This window comes from Crassostrea angulata, chromosome 2, assembly GCF_025612915.1.
Source record: "Crassostrea angulata isolate pt1a10 chromosome 2, ASM2561291v2, whole genome shotgun sequence".
NCBI lineage: Eukaryota > Metazoa > Mollusca > Bivalvia > Ostreida > Ostreidae > Magallana > Magallana angulata.
The window spans coordinates 29,142,817-29,161,506 of record NC_069112.1 but is presented as its reverse complement, the minus strand read 5'-3'; the positions used below and the strand labels follow the sequence as shown (position 1 = coordinate 29,161,506).

At 33.3% G+C, this 18,690-nt stretch overlaps 1 protein-coding gene and 1 pseudogene across 1 annotated transcript; both read left to right on the top strand.

Annotated features, from left to right (window-relative positions):
- Window positions 1-11,437: 11,437 nt before the first annotated feature.
- Window positions 11,438-14,542, top strand: LOC128171177 (uncharacterized; the record flags this gene model as incomplete). Its single annotated transcript, XM_052836905.1, has 10 exons — window positions 11,438-11,628; window positions 13,093-13,176; window positions 13,270-13,302; window positions 13,552-13,578; window positions 13,673-13,702; window positions 13,807-13,833; window positions 13,992-14,033; window positions 14,181-14,249; window positions 14,357-14,404; window positions 14,518-14,542. Coding segments are annotated over 10 exons (576 nt in total), but the record flags the coding sequence as incomplete, so codon positions are not given.
- A 2,273-nt stretch (window positions 14,543-16,815) lies between these two features.
- On the top strand, window positions 16,816-18,561 carry LOC128174151 (uncharacterized; annotated as a pseudogene).
- Window positions 18,562-18,690: the final 129 nt, after the last annotated feature.

Sequence of the window (18,690 nt, the reverse complement as noted above, 5' to 3'; positions counted from 1 at the left end):
TCTTCCGTTTCGGAAGACCTTAAAAATAAAGGCCATGATTTAGTAAAATGCAAAAATGTTACGCTCAGAAGTTGGTTTTTTAATAATGTTAAAGCCTCTGCATCACAGAATATTTATCACTTAAACTGTTTATAATTTATTATTATTAAATAGATGTGACCGCCTTGACTTGTACCATGCCAAGAAATCATTTGGAGCTACACCTCTCGTGTACAGGATAAACGGAGTGAACGAATGTTAGCGTATAGGATACAAGGTATTAAGTTCTGGCGCACAGCGGGTCGTAAGGTTAAACAGAACAAAGAGTCAAGCACTGATTAAATAAAAAAAATTTGTGAATTATATCATCAAAAAATATTACAAAATAGATACTGATTTTTAAAAAGACAACGTCTAAAATAATATAACAATGAACAGTTAATATATAGAAACCAGCGGATATGGATCACCGTATTTTCAGCTTTTAATGGCTAAACAAAACTATATGTAAAGGTTGTATATTTATATACAACCTTTATTCTAAATTCACGAAAAAATAACCCAAAAGAGTAAAAATTAAACAACCGTTTACAGATTTTCAAGATCGTGAATTCGCTGTTTGTGGTAACTAAAGATATACAAATAATAATACACGAAAGTTAGAAAAAATTTATATCAAATTGAGTTACAGCAACCTCCGATTATGTGTGGCATTTTAGTCTTTGACATCATTGCCATCGTATTTGTACCTCTCATTTTAAATGTAAAGTGCAAAATTCACAGGTGAAACAGGAGCTACATTGGTTTTTTATCCAATTGTGATGTTAAAGTAAAAAAAAAAACCAAACTCCTTTCAATGATATTGCTAATACAAAAGAGGGGCGACATTAAAAAGAAATACACATATACGAAATATTTGTCTTATTTTACCTGACATAGTGAAGAGACTTACAAATAAAACGCATATGATGCAATTTGTATATTCACCGGTTGCTGCTCTTGCTTTTATAAAATCTGACATGCCTAACTTCATAAAGTTTTTTTTTCTCAAATTCTTTAAAATGTAGTTTCACTTATGATAATGTGTAGACCTTCAAGAATAGCCCTATATATTAAAATATATTTTTCGTAGAAAACAGACTGAAATTTTTCGCGAATAAACGCGTGACTTTCGCGAATAAACGCGTTAGTTTCGCAAATAAACGCGAAACTTTAGCGAATACACGCGTAACAATCGCGATATAACGCGTTTCTTTCGCGAATAAACACGAAACTTTCGCGATATCACGCGTTATTTTCGCGATTAAATACGAAACTTTCGCGATTAAACGCAAAACTTAAAAATAAATATTGTGGTTTCATAGAAGAACCCTATGAAGAATAATTACGGAAAACAAATATATTAATTTAAATAAAACAAAATAATATTATAGAAAGATGTAAATGAATTAAATTTAACCTTATACAAATTAACATCAATTCAAACATAGGTAATCTTTAAAATCTTAGTACTGATTTTCAAAGGACATAATGCATCGCGCTTCTCACATTCTAATGGGCGCTGTAATATCGAAAATGAGGCAGCAACATATTTTAATTATAACAATTTTAATTCGAATTAAACGTTTTATTAAGTATCATTTTAGAATTTTAAGGATATCATTGTTCAAAACGTTATAATATATATGTTATATCGCTGCGACATAACTTATCGTCTAGTTTAATATCAGAAAGATAAGTCAAGCTGTGAATTGAAATTTTCAAGCTTTTGTTCAAATGACGTAAATTCGTCCTAAAAAATCACACATGTCATTTGAAAATCAATACTAAGATTTTAAAGGTTTCCGACGATTGAATTTATATCAATTTTATAAGAAAAAGATCATCAATGAATGCCTGTTCGAACACAGGGTCGGCGAACAACTGAAAAGTCGTAATATGATGCTCAGACTTATTATCTACTTTGGACATATAACATATAAAAATGTTATAAAGTTTTATCAAATTTATTAATATCTATATGCAAAAAAAGATAATTGTGTCTTCATAAATCAACGTAACACGGATATTATAATAATAATGAATAACAAATATTTTATGAACTTAAAATGTGTTTGTTTTCAATCGTTTTTCATCATAAGGGGTTCTGTATGAAATGACAATATTAATACATGTATAATGATTTCGCGTTAATTTGCGAAAGTTACGCGTTTATTCGCGAAAGTTACGCGTTTATTCCCAAAAGTTACGCGTTATATCGCAAAAGATTCGCGTTTATTCGCAAAATTAACGCGTTATATCGCGAAAATTACGCGTTTATTCGCGAAACTTACGCCTTTATTAGCAAAACTTACGCGTTATATCAAGAAATTTTCGCGTTTATTCGCAAAATGTACGCGTTTTATCGCGAAAGTTTCGCGTTTATTTGCGAAACTTACGCGTTATATCGCAAAAGTTTCGCGTATATTCGCGAATTTTTTTTTTACCATCGAAAATGAGCTCAACGGGCTTTCGTAAAAAACAAAACTCATAACTTTGATGTATTTTTTTAAATATTTTAAGATGAAGCCAAACTAAAACCAGTGTGTGAGTAATGGCTCATATCAAAACTGCTGACATTGATTTATTCATACCGTGTAAGTCTAATTGCATTGTTTTTCAATACTAGTATTGTATTTTCAACAGATAACATTTCGATGTGGAAATATTCCTCCCAACTATTAATATTACATAGTTTTATCTCAAAATACATAGAGTACTATCTTTACAAATCTCTTGAGCATTACAAACATACAAAATAAATTTATTTGCACAATGTATACTGCAGTAAATAAAACCATGGTATTTAGAAACATTTTTTTTCAATATTTCTTTTGTAAAAAAAAAAGAACCTCTTCAGAATAAATATGCTCACAACTTGCTGTGTTACTTAATGAATATGGTAACGATTCCAACTTTTGGTTTAACCTTTGTTCTGATAATGCATTGCGTGTCACCTCCTTGTCTCAAGATTCATCTTCATCATCATCTTTAACTGCCACATGTTATGGTGGGCAAATATCACATTCACAAAAACACCTTTTCTCAGAAGCGTCACAACACGCATCTAAAGGTGACATGCAACAAACTTATCCGACATACGCTGCTTTTCACAATCCGTACAACATATGGTTAAATATTTATAATTTTAAATTAAGACATTATGCTAATAAACACAGGGCGAAAAACCATCTTTAAGCAAGTCCTTAAAGGTTGCTTAAAGGTGACTTAAAGGAGCTTAAAGGCTATACAACCTTTAAGCCGCCTTTAAGTCACCTTTAAGCAAGTGCTTATAGGTCCTTAATGTCCAAACTTCTTTAAGCCACCTTTAAGCATCTTTAAGTGGCATTTACGCTCTCTTTACACTGCCTTTACACTGTCTTTAAGTGGCCTTTAAGTCAATATTGATCAAGCTGAACAATAAAAACACATATTAAATTAAAAAGCTCTTTTATAGAGATGGGAGGGGGTCATCCGAGTGAATATATAATTTCCAAGGAAGGGGGGGGGTGTTCCAGGCGGTTTTAATCGTCGCTCCATTAAACACAGATCGCTATCATCAGCACCGCTCCGATGGACACAGATTGCCGTTATAAAATTCTTTATAATTTTTTGGGGGTTTCAAAATTATCGTAGGGATTAGCGCAGTCTCTGTATCTTAATATGTGCATAAAACTAATTAAAGTATGTTTGTTTCCTATTATAAATTAATCGGTGAACAAAATCTCTCTCTCTCTCTCTCTCTCTCTCTCTCTCTCTCTCTCTCTCTCTCAGTTCATCCGGTTATTAAACAAAATAAAGATAATAAACCAAAAGTGCATGATTTAATTTGATAATCGGTTTAAGGTTTGTATTTTTTTTCAATTTTCATTATTTCTAACTCTAGATCTGCTAGATACATGTAAAAGATGAAAAGACTCTCAACTGCCTTTGTTATATCGGCCAGGATAATACTGCTTTGTTTGTCTAGACATAGTTTTGTTCGTTTGTGTATATCTAATTAGAGTCTATTGTTTGTCCAACTTAAGAAAACCCCTGGAACTAACACAGAATATACAAGATATACACAACAGTTGTGTCCTGTGTCCGGGTACACGTTTGTGTATATCTAATTAAAGTCTATTGTTTGTCCAACTTAAGAAAACCCCTGGAACTAACACAGAATAAACAAGATATACACAACAGTTGTGTCGTGTGCCCAGGTGCATGTTTGTGTATATCTAATTAAAGTCTATTGTTTGTCCAACTTAAGAAAACCCCTGGAACTAACACAGAATATACAAGATATACACAACAAGTGTGTCGTGTGCCCAGGTGCACGTCAGGGTGTCTAAAGGCGTTGAATCTTAGTATGTACGAGTATACGATAAGTCTAGTGAATAAAAGTTAATTTACATTTGTAATTCATTTTCAAAGTATTATTTCCTAGCTCTCTGGGTTTCAAAGATGTTACGTCTACAAATTAACGATACATGTATGTAAGAGTAAATTCTTGAGGCTAATTAATTAATGTACCGGTGATCATAAATAGGGGTTGATTATTTAAATATGTGTATAAAGGTAAATATGTCAAATATACCCGGCCTGGCACATCATACAATTGTATGTACTAGTCATTTGCAATTGCCACATGCAGTAAATACGTCACCGGTAATTGGTAATTTTGTTTGTTATAGAATTGATATGTTAAAAATCATGTACATACAATTACATGTAAATATTTAAACATATTGGAACGGCGCCGCGATCATGAAAACCGGGAAATTGCGGGAAATTGAACAAATACCCTCATAGTATCAATGTATTTAATAAACGAAATGATTTCATTTTCTTTCTTACATGTTTATAGCTATAAATTAGATGAACGTATATCTACTCGGTTTAAATTTATTAACTAAGAAAGCTTACTAAAGTGAACCTAACGGTTTCCACTTAGGTATAATATATTTTTGTTCACTGAAGACCAAGTTCCGTATTTCATTCTAAATACATGCATGCATGTAATGTATAAATTAGATATAATTGATTGTTACAAACTGAATGGTTTGTCAAAATCTTTTCAAGTAAACACATTCAATACAGTGATTCAATATCCACTGATATATAGGATATAAAAACGCTCATGAAGATGTAAGTTGCCGTGGCTCAGAGGAAATGTGGTGATGCTAGTAAACTAAGGGTCCCGGGTTCAATTCTCGCCGTGGCCGGTTTTTTTATGTGTTTTTTTTTCATTTTTCTTTCTAGAACAAAAACCGTTTTAATACCTTTTCTTTCATAAAGTTAATACATTTTGTTAGAAATTAAGCACACTATTGAATTAAAATTTGTTTAATGGCTTAAAGGTGGCTTAAAGGTAGCTTAAAAGTGGCTTAAAGGTGGCTTAAAGAAGTTTGGACATTAAGGACCTATAAGTTGTCCTTAAAGGTTGCTTAAAGGTGGCTTAAAGATAGTCTTTAAGCTGCCTTTATGCCATCTTTACGCTTTCTTTAAGCCACCTTTAAGCAACACATATAGCTTAAAGGTGGCTTAAAGATCGTCTTTAAGCTACCTTTAAACACCTTTAAGCTATCTGTAAGGAGGACTTAAAGATGGTCATTCATCCTGTGAAACTAAAAAAGCCCAATTAACTATCGGGCCGATACTTTGGATCTGATAAATTGATTCCTAAACAGCAAAAAACAAAAAACAAATGACTTTTTAAAAGTTGAACAAATTGGTATTAATTTTTTTTTTAATTACGAGGGTCAATCAAAAATACGAAGACTTTTGTCATAGCTATGTTACTTAAAGTCATATCATTTCTAAATTTGGAAGACATAATTTAGCAATAGTTTCAAACAATTTGCAAGAAAAAAAGTTAATAAATTCCTTTATTTCTAAGAATTATTTAGAATCTAATCCTTCAAACATGAGGTCACGGCACACGGTCAAAATTTGTGTTATGTCAACAATAAACCATATAATGTTGAAAGTAATATCTGAAAATGGGCTTCAAACCAATTAATATTGACACCTCAAATTAAGTTTTTTCTTGGTATCCTATGTTCCAAATAATGACGGGATATATTGTTTTGTCGAACAGATATTAGTCACTTAAGATAAATAGTCCTCTTTAGAATTGACTAAGAACATCGACGTCGCCGGACGTCACGGCGCAACGAGAGGTACAAACAAAAATGGATTTAACCCAGAAAAAAGCCGACACAAGCTGTTAAAATGCTCAATGTACGCAAAATAAGTCAACAGTTATTTGCAAGTTTGTGCTTAACTTTAATAAATTTTGTGGGGATGGTGGTAATTGTATTTTGAATATAAAACAGTCCAAAAGAGAGTAGAATATCTGTAAATATTTGGTAAAAAATAAGTAACGTCAACTGACGTTCAGGGTTATCCTTACTGTAAACCAAGAGATACACAGTTAGAAAATGAAAACTAAGAACTAACTTATGATTATCGAACAAAAGTGTGCAAATAAGATGTTAAGTGGTTCAGTGCAATTTTAAATTGTAAGAAGAAAGGCACAAGAGACTAAGCGTGATATAAAGATTGGGTATATCTATGAACTGTGCGTGTTTAATCCTGACGTCATGTTTTGAACGTTGCCGTGCACCGTGGTGACAAAACATGTTTTTAAAAAGGGGTAACAAAAATGTCGTTTCATCAAATGGACTTAAACTTCGCATAATAATAACATAAGTGTTGGTGCACAGCTTAATCCGTTAAGTATGACTTTCATGAAAAATATATGATAGACAGCCACATTGTCTTCGTAATTTTTGATTGACCCTCGTAATTTGTGAATAATGAACAATGAAATGATGTATATATGGAACGGGGGTGTTAAAGTGGAGGGATGACCTTAAAACAAATTTTAGAGACGCGATACATTTTCTGGCTAGCTGTAACAAAAAGAACTAAGTTCAAGTACATTTATTTATGAAGCAATTTAGTTTAGGCTTTTCATCCTTGCCCGCTCCTCTAAATACCAATCATCACAGTTGTTTTTTATTTCATTTTTTAAGAATATGTTAAAAAAGTAATTGTGTAAAAAACATTTTGGATACAGTATAATTAAAAATGAACTTAAATTATTGTTCAACAAATTTAGCACTATATTATATAAATGTGTAAAACGATAACCCCATCCCTTGCGCCGAATATCATGTAGTATTTTATATAAAGAAAAGGTCATATAAAGGTTTTCCATCCATCCATCTATCCCCTTCCCATTTGTTGGACAGATTATCTCATTCCTTGGGTACCTAACTAAAGTTTATTCTTATCTTGCCTTCGCACATCATATCTTTTCTGGTTTTGTCTTTAATTTTATAATCTGTTTTACAGGGAAAGTTTTTTTCTATGTTGTCTGCAATTGTTAAAGAACACAAAATAACATCTCTGTAACATAACTTATACTGTTAGAAAATTGTTTCAAGTCTCGTATAACCCAATCAAACTCTTTGTCAACGGTAGCATTGTTTTTAATGTCTTTCAAAGTAAACTTGTAGTTCCTCCTATCAGGAAAATAAAGAACAAGTACAGTCTCGCTTAAAGTCATCTTTTTGTAAGTCCTATGGTGGATACAACGACCTTGTCAGCAAATACAATCTTCCACTGGGTCGCATGCTGACTGACTTTCCCATACTAATTATTAGACCATAATTTTTCACCTAATTGTGTAGGGAATTTTCCAGTTATTTTTCCCGATTACGACAAATAGCACACGGCGGGTTTGACCGGTCAGCAAAGGAAGCTCAAATCCTCCTTGGCAGATGATCCTACCTCTGTATATTTGGAGGTCCGTGTTGCTCTGCTTTGAATTTGTATTTCGTTTTTCTGGATTTTTGAGATGGTTCGCGGTCTGTTATTGTTATTTTTTCATTCCTAACCCAGTCGAAAGCAGATGTATTTCAAAATTTTCCTCTTCTAGGTTGGTAGTTGCATAAGGGCAGGGACGGCGACATTTGGGCACAATCGTTGTCAATATGATTTTTCTTTTCATTAACAGCGCATCTATTAAAAAATACAATGCTTATTATACTTTAATGAACATCACAGTTGGTATATGAAATCAAGAACAGGACACCACAAAAATATATTCATCACGTATAAGTGACATCTTTTAAAAAAAAAATAACATAGTTTACGTCGAGTTCAAATATGTGCATCATTGACAACATGAGTTCAGATATGTTCAACATTGACAATGCAAATACTAGTAGTATAAGTGGCTGTACAGAGGGGGAAAACAATGGGCGCTATTGTTCTCAATTGAATGGAGCTATTGTCCTGGGCACGTGCGGCTGTAGAGAGGGGGAAAACAATGGGCTATTGTCTGACCACCGGTAGCTGTAAAACAATAGATCAATGATCCACATCGGTGACCCCAACGGGAACGTCGTCACCCAACGAGAGGGTAGGGAGGGGTATGTTACTTTACAGAGAGGTTAAACAAAAGAGGGGGTAATTGTTCTGGAATGAATACGATACACCTTTGATCGATTGCGTTGTTAACTATGAATGAAAGTTCACCTGAAAGCATTGAGCAATGACGATATACGTCTTTGATCTATTGCGTTGTTAATTATGGGTGAAAGTTCACTGTGCGATGGTGCAACGCACTGATACTGATGTCTGAAATAAAAGATGGTTATCACTAAAATGGTGTTTATCAGATATAGAAAAGACACCGATTAACGAAGTGTGGTTGAACATTATCAGTGAACAGGATCATCTCCTACACTCGAATTTCATTTTGTGATTCGGACAGAAAACATCATATAATGAGACTAGACATTTTCATGGTCAGATGTGTTATCTGATCATAGACAAGTACACGGTGATCTCACTTGAACTATTAAGGAAAATTATTATCCATAAAACTTAATACAGTAATAGATATTCTTGTTTTCAATATATCTACTCGGTACATTAGATTTGACTTCATGTGTGTTGACGTATAGACAGACTCCAACCAATTTTTACGCAACTCAGGTGGTTATGTTTCTTACGATCGAATTTCACTACGTGGCTTTTCTCACTTTTCAAACATCAATCACTAGATGACATTGACAGAGGAATGGGGTTGACTTACTCTCAGTCATATCGAATCAAAACTGTTGTCATTTCAGTTAATTCATTTAAACAAACAATGATAGTAATTCAATAAAATTTAATCAAATTTTTTTTCAATATGTCAAAAGCTTGCACAGCCTATCTTGACTACAGTGCAGTCCTTCTTTGTCTTTCTGTCCTTACTTCTTGGAGCTAAAAATCAAAGAAAAATCCTTTAAATGTATAGAATATTCAATGACGGGTCAAACAAAATAAAGAGAAAATAGACTATAACTAGTATACATCTTCGTTTTACTGGATTTTTTGTAACTGAGAGAGAGAGAGAGAGAGAGAGAGAGAGAGAGAGAGAGAGAGATTTGAAATAAAACGTTTGACTTACGATCTGAGGTAGTAAGACGGTGGAGTTAAGATCAGCTTTTTGGGGGGCATCGTACGGGGTCGGCCACCCTTTGCCCCAGGTGGCAGCGGTCTGTCATGATCCCTTTCAGTTCCAGCGCCAGTAGATTCCATCATTTCCAGCTGTTAAACAAAATATATTTTAAATTTCATTCTATATATAAGCTTTTAAGAGGTCTTTTTTTTTATTGTTACGATCAATTAGGTTAACTTCTGTACATACACGCTCTTTGGGGCGGGTTTCCTCGTCCGTGGCTGGGGGTGTTCAACATCACTCTGTCCTCTCCCCCTCCTCACTGGGACGCAGCATTTAATTCCAAAATGGCCTAAGATGGATCGTAAGATCCATCCCAGGAGGAGGAGGAGAACCATTACTACAGCAGAGACTGCCAGGCCATAGGCATCTTGGACTGTAATAAAATTAAACACAAAAAAAATTAATTATAAATACGCTGTACATGAACACAATAGAATACTTTATATTTAAACTCCACCTGGGGTCACTCTACTTAATTTATAATTTAAGAAATGAATTAACTACTTACATGCTGATCTACAACATCAGGTTTCGTATCATGCAAAACAAAAATCAAAATTGGAACAGATTGGAAAAGAAAAACACGTACATGCGAAATATCACATTTATTTCTACAATCCAAAAAGAACACAAAAAATAAGAGTACATGCATATTACAGAAATACAATATTAAATAGATTCTGAATCAAGTTCGTCCATTTCTATATTAGTGTCATGAACAGAGGTTTTTAATCTGTTGAAAATATCGTGTTCCTCTATGATGTCGCTGGTCATGCGATTAAAACCGTTTTTCTTTTTTTGCCGTTGATTATAAATGCATGCGAGAATAACTATGGGTATTGCCAATAAACTCAAGAAGTAATAAACATATTTACTTTGTTTATCGGTCGTGTTAGTCCTCTCTGCAGGGTAGGATATAGAAACAGGGGTGGATGTAATGACTGTGGAAATGTTGACTGGAAGTAGATGTGGGAGTGATGGATGTTAGATCCTGTGTACTGATTACGGGAATGGATGTGTGGGGCTGTGTGAGAGTAGAATCGGTAGATGTTTGATCCTGTGTACTGATTACGGGGGTGGATATGCGTGGGTGTGTGAGAGTAGAACTGGTAGATGTATGTTCCTGTGTACTAATTACGGGGGTGAATATGCGTGGGTGTGTGAGAGTAGAACCGGTAGATGTATGATCATGTGTGTGAGCAACAGGGGTGGAAGTTTGGGTGTGTGAGCGAGAGGAACTTTGGACCTGTGTGTGAGTGACAGTGGACAATGTACGATAAGTGTGAGTATCAAAGAGAACACCGGCGGATGTTCGCTTGTTGTCAGTTGTTACCGACGCGCTGGTAGATGGAGGACTGGTATCTAAAGATATAATAATAATAATAGAAATTCAACAACAACATAAAAACGAACAAGAAAAGAGATCAACGCAATATTCCTCCACCATGTAAAACTAAATAAATAATCAATAAACAAAATAAACGAACAACAAAAAGATAAAAAAGATTACAGTAATATATAAAACTCACGCATAGACGACGTGTCGGTCATTCTGATCGTTGTTTGGTCTGAAAAAAAAAATCATATCCATTCTCAAAAGTGTATTAAAACCGTAAACATTCACACAAGATTGATTATACATTAACATGTTTTTCAATTATAGAAAGGGGGAATAGGTTTGCTCCCGCCTGCCCCCCCCCCCCCCCCCCCCCTCCACCCCCCCCCCCCCCCCCCCCGTTGGATTTTTTTTCCGGTGCTGTACGTTAACATCAAAATACAAATAAAGTTCAAAACGTGAAACTAACCATACTTTGCATACAATAATTATAAGTAATGATACAAATAATGCAATTATGTACCAGAGCAAATCACCTCTTCTCCCACAAAGTGACAGGGCATGATTGATTTTTTTTTTGTAAATTGTACATGGTCAGTAGAATATTACGTAAGTCAAGGCTGTGTGCAAATTTCTTGATGGTCTGCAGTATCTTTACAGGTCTAGGATTGGTCAAGACTGACAGGAGGCGGAGTTTTCCCATACAACGATACCGCATATTTTTGAGAAAGAACGAAAAGGATAGAAAGAACAATTATTCACACAGGTGATAAACCGTGTTTAGCAACGTGGAGTTGAAAGGAAGGAAGAAGTGATAGAAAGAAAAGATTTTTTTTACCTGCACAATACAGGGGTTTTTCCGAAGTATCCAGAAGAATAATTTCTTTAATATTATTTTCAAAGCAGAAATGTGCATAGTGTTCAACTGGTCGGCAGCCGGGTCCTGCGATCATTAATTGTAGAATTATATCACTGGATATAATTTTTTCTATTTCACACTGTACTTTAACATATTGAGCATCCAGCGGACACACAATTTTACCCTTACATTCCACAGAAAATGGAGTACGGTCACAGAAATTGCATTGAAATGCTGATCCGCATCCGATTATAGAAATTAAGATTGTAATGAAATACATTTGTAAATATATATATGCAGAATCAAAATCTGACAAACTTATCCTCTTTCTGTATGAATTGAATGAAAATGATCAGAAATTTTTCAACTTGACTTTAATATAATATACACCTATCATTGCCTCACTGATTAGAACTGACACAATAATGTTAAAGATAATTGAGCTATTTCATTGTGTCACCCGCACGGTTATACGATGTAATGTCATGGTACCCTGATCCCACCCTCAGGTGATGATAGATTGTTGAAAGTCGTCATACTTATTCACGAAAATTTACAGTATCTGCTCAAATTAATTAATAAACCCCTCGTATACAAACAATGTATGTATGTAGTATGTACCTAAACTTTTAGGATGAAAATGTTAATGCATGCACGGATCCAGAAAATTTTTCGGGGGGGGGGGGGGGGGGTTCCGAATGATAATTGTGTTTGCCAGGGGTAAGGAGGTCCGTGGCATATTTGCGATAATTTTACTATTCATTCATTCATCTTTTATTTCCTCTATAAAGAGATACAGAATTAAGAATTAAGTTAATTAACACATTAATCTATGTACAAGACCCCCCCCCCCCCCCTGCAAACCCTCTAGATCCGCGCATGCAATGAATTAAGGGTCCCCACCCTTCTCTCAATTCAGTAATAATTTAAAAATATATATATATATAAAGACAGAATATCTTCGTTTCTGTAAATGAACAGAATTTAATTGTTTTTCATTCCGTTATTTTAAAGTTAAGGGGAGGGGTTATAGCGTTACACCGACACACCTATGAAAATAAGAAGTAAAAATCTCTTTTTCTAAAAAAAAATCGGTTTCTATTGTTTTTGTTTATTCTTGCAGATTTTAGGGTGGTTTTTTAAAATTCACCAATGATATTCCTTCAAAAAATAGTTTTTAAGGGGGTGAAACATTCGAAAATTTCACTCCTCGGGGTAAAAGTCAAAATGGACAAGTATGTATTTCTCTCTCTCTCTCTCTCTCTCTCTTTCTCTCTCTCTCTCTTTCTCTCTCTCTCTCTGTTCCTCTCTCTTTTCCGTAACGATTTGAACATTATCAGAGATAATGTTATTATTTTTTTTTATCTCAAGTCGATGCATCTGTAAGGATATGCGCCACGTGATTCGGGATCTTACCCGAATCACAAAGTTTCTGAAAAAAAATACGCTGTGCCCGTGAGTATCAGACTTTTCTTATGGATTTTGGAAATTACACACATCTGGTTAGTTGCATTTGATTTTTTATTTTTTTTTTATTTTTGTTTTTAGTGTTGAACAAATAGAAAATGAGAGGCGAACGAGGTATTTAATCATTATTTTAAACGTAGTTTGGTTATCTTGATGAGATTTGTTGTTATACAATAATCCCCTCCTAAAAATAATATTGATTTTTTTTTACATTACCTTACAGTACACCTTTGAAGTAAGTTAATATTGTTTTGTAGTTAATACAAATTAGCAAAAGAAGAATCTTTAAAATCCAACAAAATTTTTATCTTTAATATACACACAGATAGTTTTATTTATATAAATGTATTTATTTATTTATAGCACACCCAAGAGACCAAGGGGAATAGGGTCAGTAACTCAAACATGATTTAATTTGATCTTAAAACAGAGTTATATCAAGCAAGTTTTGTTGATATATTTTGTGTTGATTTTTTTTTTCCAGAGAGCCGCCTAACGCACCTGTGCGAAACCCGTTAGTATCGTACACATTTACGTTTTATTGCATTTTTTAAAAATCATTACTGCCGTAATATTTCAATTTTTTTGTACTGATATTTTTTGTTTGTTTTATTTCAGAAGAGAAATTATCTCAATAAGTGACGAGTAAGTAAAAATATCTTTATTTTTATCATAAGAAAACAAAAATTAAAAAAAATATTCGATGAAAAGTTCGGATTTCCATTCTGAAAAAGTTCAATGACTTATAAATCAAAGCTAACGTATCATTCTGTTACTTATTATTCTATTTCTTTATTTTTTAGTTCCACTTTTGAGGAGTTTGTCAAGTACATGAATTGGAGCAGGTTTGTTATTTTATTTAATCTTAGTATAATTTTTTTTGTGACGTAAAATTTACGCATTCATATTATGAATATATATATATATATATATATATATATATATATATATATATATATATATATATATACTCTAAAAAAAATTTTTTACAGCATGTATGAAGATGAAAGTAAAAGTGGTCCCGGACCATGCGGACCGGTTCATGAAGGGGCCAATGAAATGTAAGTTCAATTTTTATTTACTTAAAAGAACTTTTAAAATGATATTTAAAATCAAAACTATTTTTTTTAACTCTGATTTAAAAAACACAAAACTCCTTTTTTTTTAGTGTGGAGGAAAGTAACCAGGAGCATGTTTCTTCATGCATGGAAGTGACGTAAGTAAATTAAAAAAAAATATTTTGGTAATAATAATAATTTAAATGTAAAAAAACAAATTAGTTTCCACTTCTTTTGATATTTTTCAATTACATGATTTTTTTTTTTACAGTTCCACCCAGCCAAAAGAAAATTAAATGTACTTTTTAAAGGCTGAATAAATGTTAAAATATACTTGAAGGGTTTTGTTGTGACTTCCACACCAAAATGAGAAGAGAACTTGATTTTTTTTTTCAAATGCAGGTTCAAATCCTTTGTTAACAATAAAGAAAAAGTTTTAATTTGGTTTCCGATTAAACAATGATCATAAATATCAAATGTTAATAAGGAGAACTATTTGAAATATATCTAACTCTTCTACACTGTTTTACGCCAAATTGAAATTTTTTATTTATCATGATAGAAAATTTAATTGGTATCAAAAAAAAAAAAAGGGAATGGTTATTTGACAAGGTCAAAATTGAATTGATTGTGAATAATTTATTATTTAAATTGAAAAATGGAAAATCGACAATTTAATAATGATCACCTGGAATCTTCTTTTTGCACGAATTTCAATTTTGACCTTTTATTTAGTTCTGGACGTCTGCAATGTGTGTATACATATCACTTATCAGCGAAATATTTATGAAAACAAGATTTATTTTTCATGATGAATAAATAATGATTATTTTTCACATAAAAACGTTTGATTTTAATTGTTTTGTCAACGAAACAATTTTTTGACCATATACAATAGTAGAGAAAACAAAGACTAAATATTCACCATGACAACAAAACATAACAACACGATAACAAAAACATTAGCATTCAATAGTCTTTTTCAAATATATTTTTATGAACACATTAAGGAGAGAACAATTAAAATCTCTATGACGACATAACGTTTTTTACGCATAAATACACATATCCAGTAATATTTCTACGTATAACTTTCTGTTAACATAGTTATGAAATACAAATCAATCATTTTGCAATTAGTTTTTGAACAGTGAGGACACTCAATTTGAGGGAAAGTTTAAAGATGTTTCAGTGTGGATATTGTCATTTAATTTTTGAAGATTTTAATAGTATGGAAAATCACGAAAAAACACACGAGTTGGAAAATAAATTAATCCACGATAGGTAAGATAAAAAAAATATTTAAAAAAAAATACAAAATAAAAAATAATAATTCTATAGTTAATCTTTTTAAATAATCTAAATTTATTTTATGAATTCTTAAGTAATATTAAAAACTTCTTCATGTTAATAACTATGAAAGAAAAACCCAAATTTATATTGAATATGTATCGTGATTTTTATATATTTTTCAAACGACGTGACTGGGCAAAGGGAGGTAATACAAATCAGTAAATGGTTATAATATTGCCAAGATTACAGAGTTTTACTCTTGTTTTTGTTTTTTTAATCGCGTAAAACAAACAACGTAGTTATCGTAGAACAAACAACGCTTGTTTAAATTTTTGAGTGTCTGTAAGGGTTATGCGATTATTCTTTTAGAACTCGTAAAACAAAGAAAACATATTCATATAAATTTTGATAGAATTTGCATTTTATAAATCCATCGTCGGTGAAAAAAAAAATCCCAACAACAACAACAACAACAACCAAAAAACCAAATGCCTCCCTCGTTATCAATGAATTACGATCTATATTACTGTTGAGAAATGATGATTGGAATGAAAAGATCTATCATATACCCCTATTTGTTCCGTTCCTGTCGACAATTTGAAACGTAAGGTGCGCTGTTTGTGTTTAAATTCAAAGAAATAGAGCATTGTCAATGTATGGTGACCCGTTTCAATTAAAAATACAATATTTGATCCTTTTTTAAAAATTGTAACATGTCCGCTTCAAATGAAATAAATCTTTTAGAAAGAATGGTATGGTGACTCGTTAGGGATAAAATAAAGAAAATTCATATGAAATTAATTGTGATTTTAAATGTTTTATTTATATGTAAATGTTTCATTATTAAGACATAGGGTAATGCACGATGGCATTTGTAGGGAAATGAGTATACATGGTATGCAATGTTATGATTAAATGTAAATTATGAAAATGTGAGAATGTTTGGACACTGAATTTGATTATGATTGAATAGATGTTCCTTTTCTTATTATAAACGTATGATGTGACATTTTAAATCAAAATCAAACAAACAATAATTCTACTTTCTACAAGTATACAACTTGATACTGATTTATTGTCTTTAAACAACTCTCAAGTTCTATCTGTTAATTGTTTGAATAGTATTTCTTGTTAAAAAAAAAAGATTAATATATTACCTGGCATTAAACTAAATGCGAATTTTTTCAAGTTCATTTTAATTATTTATTTATTTTTTTTTTGTAACTTTTTAAGGTCAAAAGTACAAGAACAGGACCTCTTTCGAGACATTGAAGACATGGAATGGACCGCTTTGTCTTTGCCTGTAGCAGATGATCTTTATGGTGACAACCAACCTTTACCAACCTCTCAAAAAGAAGCCTTTGAGGATATAACCGAATCCTCTTTTCACGCCGATCAATCCCTTCTCGCGGACACAGGTCAACTGTATGATCTTTTAGATTTCGAGTTGCTGGAGGGATCTTTTCACGAGGAGGACTCGCTTGTTAGGGAATTACTACTAAATCCTCTTGACGAAACTGTACAAATTGGTGGGGGACAAACAGATTACAATATACAACTCGTCAAAGAAAAAATTCTAAAAACGATGGGTGTTAAAGAGGTCACATACGAGTTGACATTTAACGACCGCCTTTTTCGTCAACAAAAAAAAAAATGAAGGAGGTTAACAACCTTCTTAAGGAAGCGTTTGACAAGATGATACTGGACATGAAGAAAGATCTCCGACCCGGAGACATCATGAGAGGGGTTATACATAATGACGGATTAGATCTACCCGTATACATTCCCTTTCGTCCAATGGAGGACATGAATGCCGAGGCCATGTTAAACTGTCTCGAAAATGTTCTCAATAGTAATGAAGACGTGCTTTTTGATTCTTCTTGTCGAATTGATGTAGGAGCAATCAAGTACCCAAGGGGGGGTCGAGGAATGAAAATGTCCAATCTAACACGGAAAATTAAAAAAAAGTTATCAGTCGTAGAAATACGAAATCTGGACAATATGTGTCTCATTCGAGCTACTCTCGTCGCCTTGGCCAGTACTTGCAGGGTTCATTTGACCGAGTTTCAGAGACTCAAAGCTCTTTACCCGACCTACGATACCGGGGAAATCCTTATCCATTTTGCCACCTGCCCTACATGGTATTGCATCGAATTGCGTCAAAACAAAAAGGATTTGCTAACACGTCGAGTTTGCGAGACTTTGGGTATTGTCACAAATCAGGCCCTGACGTATGCTTATATTCTTCTATTAGAAGATTTTCTAAATGTCAACATATACGTCGTTAGTGCACGCATGGGGGATGCGTTTTCTTACATCAGTCGAAACCTAGACGAGGAGAGGAAAAAAATCTTTTTATATCACGAAGACATAGAAGATAGTGGTCATTTTCATGCCATTACAAAAATAACAGGATTTTTTGCCCGTTCTCGATTTTGTCTTCACTGCCTCAAAGCGTATGAACACTCTTACCAGCACAGCTGCAGAAATCATTGCAATGTTTGTCTCTCTGATGACTGTGGAAAGGAAGATACTCAAATCTGTTCGGACTGCCATCGTACTTGTCGATCTATGACTTGTTTTCTGAGACACAAACTACCTACTAAGAGCGGAGATGTTCCCTGCGAGGTAACTTATAAGTGCCCCGAGTGTCTCCAAACATTTCGTTCTTCGGAGAGAAAACGGGAAGACCACCGGTGTGGTTATTTCACTTGTCAGTCCTGTAGTCAGTACGTGGAACCAGACCACTTGTGTTATGCAAGAGCTTACTCTTCCATGTCTGCAGATCAACGTCGATACATTTTTGCCGACATTGAAGCATCGCAAAGAGACGAAATTATTCAGTGTGAATTTGGGTATGCACCTCAACTGGTTGTTGACTGCTCACGATGTCAAGATCAAACCTGTAGCGACTGTCGACTTTGTCAACACTGTCAAAAGTCACACTGTGGTCGAGCTAAACACTCGTTTGTTCTTGCTGTGTGCCAGACCGCGTGTTATAAATGTGAAAAAGAGGATTTAAACCCAAATAGTACCTGTTCATATTGCGGCGATCGGTGTGGATCTTACTCCAAGGTTGACAAGAAAAGCAAGAAATATGTATCCCCTCCATGCCCCGGTAGATGTGGTAATTGAGAGTGCGTTTTCAAGA